The sequence below is a fragment of the Nansenia antarctica genome (assembly GCF_963989245.1).
Source record: "Nansenia antarctica genome assembly, chromosome: 12".
In the NCBI taxonomy this organism is placed as follows: Eukaryota; Metazoa; Chordata; class Actinopteri; order Argentiniformes; family Microstomatidae; genus Nansenia; species Nansenia antarctica.
Genome location: NC_137682.1, coordinates 13,105,499 through 13,114,494, shown reverse-complemented (window position 1 = coordinate 13,114,494; position 8,996 = coordinate 13,105,499). Strand labels below are relative to the sequence as shown.

Genomic DNA, 8,996 nt, shown 5'->3' with positions numbered 1-8,996 from the left:
TGAAATAGGGCATTATGACGGATATTGACATTTGACGTTTATAAATGTTTTATCGTCAAACATTTCACAGCATTTTGCAAGTGCGACAAATCCACTTAACAATGGTGCTGCATAGACGGCCAATTAAAGGAAAACAAGTGAGATTTGAAACGGTGATAGTCGGTCAAAACTTTTACGCACCACTAACAGGGTCTTCCGGTAATTTAATGAATTGCAAGTGCGGTATAATATGACTATGAAGTCCATATACATGTTCTTGATACCGGAGGACGAAGATGAAGTCGGAAAAATCCCAGCAGGACTCATCTTTCGGTATGAGCAGGTGCAACAGATCATTTGACCACTCAATTTAACATGCCTACATAGGCTACTTATCATGTAAACTGTTGCGCTAATGCTGATTGTTCGTATTCAGTAGGCCTAGTATAGCGGATGTATTGTATTTTCCTCACTGAGAGAATCTCGGTCAACAATTTGTAACAATTGTACACATTTTATTTAGTATTCTCAGTATGGGAAAACAGGAATTCACTTTTAATGTGTTACATTTCCAGTTCAAACCCTTATCGACTTTGACACAAACCCTAATCAATCCCGCCTATAGATTTACTGCAATAGTAAACAAAAGTGTTAACAAGAAGTGGCCTAGAGTATAAACCCTACATTGGTTCCCACTAACTGGTCACATTTAGAATTTACAGTACTTCAAATGATTATTTCACTTGGCTGTGACTTGAATTAGACCGGCATACCGTATTCAGTACCGACCTCTAATAGCTGTTTTAATGTAATTATTAGGCTATATTATTATTATTTTAATTAAATCGTGGGGTATGATTCCTTAATGACCTGCATCAGAATGGCTTATGCGGTGCATTTTTACCATATTTCTAGGTGGAGGATCAGAGGTTAAGATGTGCTTGCTGAATGATGAGGAAAAGACAAATCGTCACAGGATTGACCTTCTCAACTGGTAGAGGTATTCAACACTGTATAGATGTGGCCAATCACCAGGGATCAGGTAGGAACATGGTGTTACCACAGCTTCTCTGCTGAGCTCAAACCTTTCAGAACATGTGTATAGATGGCAGAATAGTTTGTATGATACAGAAGGTAAAGATAAGCCTACCCATGATGAATGTACTTAGCGCTGTCAATTGTTAAATAGGCTATTGCAATATTTATTACAATTATTTTTAAATAATGATAATCAACAAAATGGAAACATTTTCAGATTACAGACATCTGCCGATATTTACTTCTTTTTAAAAAAAAAAATGAAACTGATATTTCACTGTTCTGTGCCTGAGGTTGAAGAATTCTTGAATAGCCTAATTAACAACAAATGTAATCAAACCTGTTGAGATGAAATGTGAATTGTGGTCTTTACAACCAGAATGCAACTCTGACTAATTATGGGCTCTTCCCATGCTGAGCCTGAGACAAGGAAAAGCAATGTGTGAAGAGCCAATAATGAATGTCTTGGAAGACTTGAATTCTGTGTTGTCTGTAAATGGGAAGTCTATGGCGATTATGATGATGTCATAGCATTTGACTTTTATTACGTTCAATTCAACAATTCTGTGGGACATGTGTTGGTTTACAAGCTCCGGAGCAAAGCTACAAAGTCAGAGGGTCGTGGGTTGTTTGAATTCCTCTCAAATCCTGCAAATCACTATTTATAGAGAGAACATATCAGCGGATCATGTGATCATCAGGTTTTTCGCCCTTGCTTGCTTGCTATGTGCCGGAGGTCCTCGGGCATCTCCTCTGAGGGCCCCCAGCCGCCTCGGGTGCCTGGTCTGTTCTGCCGCTGGGGCACCTGCTTGGCTAGCCTGGTGTGGGGCTATTATGGTCTGTGCTTGGTTGGGCCGGGTGTGCTGGTGGTAGGGCGGGTCGGGTGTGTGGGGCGGCTGGTTTGGGTGGCGCTGTGTGTGCTGGTAGGCAAACTGGTAGTAGTCGCTCTATGAGTAGAGGGCTGCAAGGGAATTTTCCTGGCTGCACAGTGTACCGTTTTTTTACCTTTCTGTCATCATGTGAAGCGCATTGAGTCACATCTTGTGAGAAATGCGCGATACACCATTTAGTCATGAGGACATGACTAAATTGTGTTTTATTCAAGGTGGATGTGACTGACAATCAGCTTGTCCGTACCAAAGGACATCTTTTTGAACTTGATGGCCTACATGGAAACAACATGACTAATTATGGGCTCTTCCCATGATGAGCCTGACACAAGGAAAGGCAATGTGTGAAGAGCCAATAATGAATGTCTTGGAAGACTTGAATTCTGTGTTGTCTGTAAATGGGAAGTCTATGGAGATTATGATGATGTCATAGCATTTGACTTTTATTACGTTCAATTCAACAATTCTGTGGGACGTGTTGGTTTACAAGCTACGGAGCAAAGCTACAGAGTCAGAGGGTCGTGGGTTGTTTGAATTCCTCTCAAATCCTGCAAATCACTATTTATAGAGAGAACATATCAGCTGATCATTTGGTAAGTACAGAACGATCTTTTTCACATGAGAATATATGCCATTGTCAGTTATTAATTGACTTCATATTAGTCTGTAGCCTATAATTTACTCTTAACCCAATTAACAAGCTAGTTAGTTGTGTAACTATTTGTAGTCAAATGTTAATCTCTAGCTAGCTAGCTAGTTTATATACCGCATGTTTTCATTTTAGTGATGTATTTCTAACACCAGCATAAGTAACAGTGAAGAGTAAGAGTTGAAACAGAAGTGCCGTGTTAATTTGGTGTTGAAACGCCAGAATGGACTAATTTATTGGTCACACTTTACATGATGTGGCTTGATCCATGGATAGTACTTGTAATAACTGTAGTGACTCATTATTTAGAAGAGTTGTGTTACTAAATTAAATATAACATTACTACACAGACAAAGGGTCAACTAAATGTACTGTATACTAAATCATATGTAGGTCAATTTGATGACATGACTAAATGGTGTTTTATTCAAGGTGGATGTGACTGACAACCAGCTTGTCCATACCAAAGGACATCTTTTTGAACTTGATGGCCTACGTGGAAACAACATTTTGACCTCCACTGGCTGATAGACAAGCAAATATCAAAGTCAACATTTCACCTATCTTTTGAGGAGGGTCAGCATTTTCATCTTGCCATCTCGTTTTAAGGAACATACTCCTATCTCGTGGGAGTGCATACTCAGGCCAAATTCGTAATACGTCTTTTCAACAAAATGGTGAAGTGGCTGAGCGCACAATACCTCAACCACTTCACCATCTTGTTTAACAACAAATGTAATCCCACCTGTTGAGACGAAATGTGAATTGTGGTCTTAACCAAACATGTCTCACAGGATTTTAAAAGCTGAACGCAACAATTTTTTTCCTGGATAAACAGTGTACAGGTTTTTTTCCTTTGTCTGGATGTACAGTGTACAGGTTTTTTACCTTTGTCTGGATGTACAGTGTACAGGTTTTTCACCCTTGCCTTGTCCTCTACTGGTCTCCTCCTCTGCTGGTCTCCTCCTCTGCTGGTCTCCTCCTCTGCTGGTCTCCTCTACTGGTCTCCTCCTCTACTGGTCTCCTCTACTGGTCTCCTCTACTGGTCTCCTCCTCTGCTGGTCTCCTCCTCTACTGGTCTCCTCCTCTACTGGCTCCTCTACTGGTCTCCTCCTCTACTGGTCTCCTCCTCTACTGGCTCCTCTGCTGGTCTCCTCTACTGGTCTCCTCCTCTACTGGTCTCCTCCTCTACTGGTCTCCTCCTCTACTGGTCTCCTCCTCTACTGGTCTCCTCTACTGGTCTCCTCCTCTACTGGTCTCCTCTACTGGTCTCCTCCTCTACTGGTCTCCTCTACTGGTCTCCTCCTCTACTGGTCTCCTCCTCTACTGGTCTCCTCTACTGGTCTCCTCTACTGGTCTCCTCCTCTACTGGTCTCCTCCTCTACTGGTCTCCTCTACTGGTCTCCTCCTCTACTGGTCTCCTCCTCTGCTGGTCTCCTCCTCTACTGGTCTCCTCCTCTACTGGTCTCCTCTACTGGTCTCCTCCTCTACTGGTCTCCTCCTCTGCTGGTCTCCTCCTCTACTGGTCTCCTCCTCTACTGGTCTCCTCTACTGGTCTCCTCCTCTACTGGTCTCCTCCTCTACTGGTCTCCTCCTCTACTGGTCTCCTCTACTGGTCTCCTCTACTGGTCTCCTTCTCTACTGGTCTCCTCTACTGGTCTCCTCCTCTACTGGTCTCCTCTACTGGTCTCCTTCTCTACTGGTCTCCTCTACTGGTCTCCTCCTCTACTGGTCTCCTCCTCTACTGGTCTCCTCCTCTACTGGTCTCCTCCTCTACTGGTCTCCTCTACTGGTCTCCTCCTCTACTGGTCTCCTCTACTGGTCTCCTTCTCTACTGGTCTCCTCTACTGGTCTCCTCCTCTGCTGGTCTCCTCCTCTACTGGTCTCCTTCTCTACTGGTCTCCTCCTCTACTGGTCTCCTCCTCTACTGGTCTCCTCCTCTACTGGTCTCCTCCTCTGCTGGTCTCCTCTACTGGTCTCCTCCTCTACTGGTCTCCTCCTCTACTGGTCTCCTCCTCTACTGGTCTCCTCCTCTGCTGGTCTCCTCTACTGGTCTCCTCTACTGGTCTCCTCCTCTACTGGTCTCCTCCTCTGCTGGTCTCCTCCTCTGCTGGTCTCCTCCTCTACTGGTCTCCTCTACTGGTCTCCTCTACTGGTCTCCTCCTCTACTGGTCTCCTCCTCTGCTGGTCTCCTCCTCTACTGGTCTCCTCCTCTACTGGTCTCCTCCTCTGCTGGTCTCCTCTACTGGTCTCCTCCTCTACTGGTCTCCTCTACTGGTCTCCTCCTCTACTGGTCTCCTCCTCTACTGGTCTCCTCCTCTGCTGGTCTCCTCCTCTACTGGTCTCCTCCTCTGCTGGTCTCCTCCTCTACTGGTCTCCTCCTCTACTGGTCTCCTCCTCTGCTGGTCTCCTCCTCTGCTGGTCCATTAATTGGCATCATGCGTTTTGCTGGCTAGTTTTAAAACACCTTCAGATACATGATGCCAGCAGCTGCTCTGCCACCTGCCCGTTATCCAATCAGAGAAGAGCACGTCAGGGCTGTCTAGATAACGGTGAGCTAGAACTGTAGGTGCTGCGACAAACTTCCTTTTGTTGTCATAATGTTGTCAACATACCTTATCAGCTGGACACATTCCACATTCAGTAACCAACTGAGCATAAAAAAAAAATAGGCCAAAACTGTGTCATGGGCTTAGATTCGTTCATTTTCAACACCAAAAAAGAAACACTAGGTTGTAATGCTGGACAACCAGAAATTGTGGGCTGTTTAGTAGTATCACTAGATGTCTACGGTACACAGAATTTGTACTGCCTTTGCCATTCCACAGGAAAAACGTGGATGACTTCACAGGACCGAGGGAAAGAAGTGATCTGGGCTTCATCACCTTTGACCTCTCGGCTGATATCCTTTCTCTTGCGCTGCTCATCAGACAAATGTGTGAGACGGGAAGGAAATGGGGCCTGTCTTATTGTCAAGGTTTCAGGTAATGTTGTCATGGTAACTTAGGCTTAAGGCTTTGGCATGCAGGAGGTAAACAAATGCATGCATTCGAATGATGAGAACGTGTTGCTATTGTGCACCTCTGTGCTATTTCTTATTTGGCGATCAGCATTTGCTGTTTGAGAGAAGCGTTGAATCCTAACCAGCCTGCCCAGTGGTGAGTACACTGTACAGTAGACCAACATACAGCACTATAGCAGGTGTAAAAGGAGTGTGCTGGAAACCATGTACGGTAAGTGCATACTGTAGGTGAAGTTATGGGTGGTTGTGGTAATTCTTTTAAATTTCCTGTTTTTTGGTGGCTTTTGATAAGCAGCCATAATTTCCCACATCAAATGTTGTTTTTGGTCATTAATGACTTTATTGGCTGAATGGATCATCAGTGAATCATCATCATTTGGTCATTAATTATGTTGATTGCCTTAACCCTCTTCACATCTGAGGCCGATATTCGACTGGAACGTCAAGCAGCTCTTCCTCTACATGTCTGCTGAGTATGCAACCAAAAGCAACATAAGCAAGCACAAGCATGCATCCTCCCTTTCTTGTTTTCTTGACAATAACAGTGCTCCACTTGGTCATGCACTTTTTACTTGATGAAATGCAAGAGAAGATTGTCAGCATGTTAGTGGTGGTAAAGACATGACTGCAAGGATAGAATAGAACATGTTTTTATTCACACAATGTGGAAATTTGTCTTTGACTTTACAGTGGCAAACAAGAGCAGGAGCACTTCAGAATAATTCGGGTGTGGCGTGTATAATCTGCACAGGTACAATGGCTGCAGAAGTGTAAAGTGTTGCATATGTTTGTTTGATTCCAGGTCCTGAACCAGGTGGTCCTGTGGGACAAGATTGTCCTGAGAGGAGAAAGCACCAAGCTAAACCTGAGGGACACAAAGTCCAAGTACTTCTTCTTTGATGATGGAAACGGTCTCCGGTAAGAAGCCCCACCTACCCCCCAACCCACCAACTTTAATGTGGAATGTATTAATTGGAATGTATCGTCAGTCACCTCACTGTCATTTTGATTATCTACTGAGGAGTAAGCAGCAGCTGCTACATATGAATTGTGAATTGTGATGCAGTATTATTTATATGCAGCAGATGGTAGTACAACACAATTTACCGTAATACTCTAAAACAACCTCGACATGATGGCAGAATCAGCCTCCTGGAAGAAAAGGGGAAATTACACAATGTGTTACATGGTTCACATCCAGGGTTTTTTCTGCATTGAAAAGGCTTAGGTGGCTCGCCTAAGGCTTTTCTCGCCCCGCCTAAGCCTTCTCTGAGAAATCTTGCAAGAAAAACCATGTAAGAACCATCCATGCATTCATTGCTACAATTCGGTCATCCCAGCAGGTGCTGCTAGACTATTGTTACATTATATACGTAATAGCCATGGAAGACTTCTTCCACCTAAGCCTTATTTTGAGCCAGGAAAAACCCTTTTTTAACTAAGTATTTCTTTCCTCCCAGGGCAAACAAGAACATCACCTTGACCCTGTCATGGAATGTGGTACCCAACGCTGGCATCCTGCCCCTGGTCATGGGCTCTGGCCACATGTCCCTCCCCTTCCCAGATGCATACGAGACCACAAAGAGCTACTGAACTGCCCCATGCTTGTTTGTAAATGTTGTGCCCTCTTTTATGACTTTTAATAAAAGTGAAAGTTTGGGAATGGGTGTGTCTGTCTGGATGTATGTATGTATGTGCATTGACGCTGCCACACAGAAATAGAAAATGGACTGTGTTACAACCGGTTTAGTTTGTTAGATTTCTTTAATGTATGTGTTGCCTTCTTTGTTATAAAAATATATATATATATATATATGTTTTTGTATATTCATTTATTCAGAAAGAAATGTGTAAACATGTAAACATTGGTATCCAAGGAAACGTTTGAGATGTGGCGATGTGTGCCAAATAAGGACAATGGAAGCAATTTCCTTCTGTACTGTACAGTATCTACTTTACTTAGCAATACCCTGTGACTTTTAACTTTGAAAATGGCCCTTGGTGACCATCAAACAAAATGACTTTAATATAATATGTACGTTTTGTATAACGGTTGTTCATTGAGTTAGCTCCTTTTCTATTGAAAGAACCAAGTGCACATGAGCCACTGACTGGAAGTGACCTCCGAGTGAAGGGAAGAGTAATGTGAGTGAAATTGTGTGTGTCTGTCATGTGATGGCTCGACTTTGGTCTAGCTAGCCTGATGTGATCTAGATTCTGTGGTCTAAGCTTCTATATTAGCTTGCTGCAGTAGCAACCAGAGAAGGAGACCGGAATCATGGAGAGGATTCCAATGGCATATCTTGAGAAAGACGTAGGCCTTCAGAAAAAAATGTAGGAAGAGAGTGTGTGTGTGTGTACCTGCACATTTGTATATGTTTGGATGTACTGGTAAGATAATGGCGCTAGCTTAGTTGGAGATTGGATTTGGGATGTAATACTTTTCATCTACCACTTCATCATTGACAATTTAAGGAGGCCCTATCCTGCCTCAAACTCCTACGTTTGTATTGGATTGGCCAGAGGGAAAAAAGAAGATACCTCTGTCATGGCTTCTTCTGTTGAAGTTAAAGGGACACATCACCACTTTTGAACATCATTCGTCTCCACAGCATGAGAAAACAAGGGAGAACAAAATATGAGGTTAAGTGTCCCTTTAAAGGATTGAGCAATACATAGAAAAGGTTCCTCTGATCAACTTGTGACAAAGACCAAACCAAGGACTGAAAGTATAGCAGCTCTACAACACTGTGTCCAAGTGGTTTCCAGGAAACAACAAACACATTAACTAACATGTGATTTTCTTTTTGTTGCATATCACATCATTTACTATAAACAAGCTCACTGGTCACTTACAGTTTTTCTCAGTCGCTTTGGTGCATTTCTCACATCACTATTAACATTTGCACAACAGTTAGTGCTTTTCTCAAAACAATTACCGGTAGTACAAACTGCAAAACCTTGTTGATAACCTGCAAAAGCGTGTCACTTGCTCAAAATGGATAGTTCATTCCTCAAAAGCAAGTATTCATGTCAATGAAAGTGTCAGTGTCATCAAAATGAAAAGTCCTGACACCATTGTTTATGAACAAGATAGTCAAATGGCTTTGTCATGTTTTCATTAAACAGGGCTGGACAGCCTAGAGGTGGTGGCAGAACAGAGGATGGGGAAAAAACTGGCGGCCATGCTGGCCAATCCCTCCCACCCGATGTACTGCGAGCTGGCGGGGATGAGGAGCAAGTTCAGCCACAGATTTGTTCTCCCCCGTCAAAGTACAAAAAGATTTGGACAGTCCTTTGTTCCAGCTGCACTCCGACTCTACAACCAGGCCCTGCAGGGTGGGGGAGACCTGGAGCTGGAACTTTGGAACTTGGAACTTTTTACTTATTGAGCCTGCACTGTTTTATGTATTTTATT

At 43.4% G+C, this 8,996-nt stretch overlaps 1 protein-coding gene across 1 annotated transcript; it reads left to right on the top strand.

Annotated features, from left to right (window-relative positions):
* Positions 1-229: 229 nt before the first annotated feature.
* On the top strand, positions 230-7,171 carry LOC308168876 (signal peptidase complex subunit 3-like; the record flags this gene model as incomplete). Its single annotated transcript, XM_080543519.1, has 5 exons — positions 230-312; positions 5,385-5,492; positions 6,001-6,070; positions 6,381-6,496; positions 7,039-7,171. 5 exons carry the CDS (start codon positions 230-232, stop codon positions 7,169-7,171), a joined length of 510 nt encoding a protein of 169 aa, XP_080399645.1.
* Positions 7,172-8,996: the final 1,825 nt, after the last annotated feature.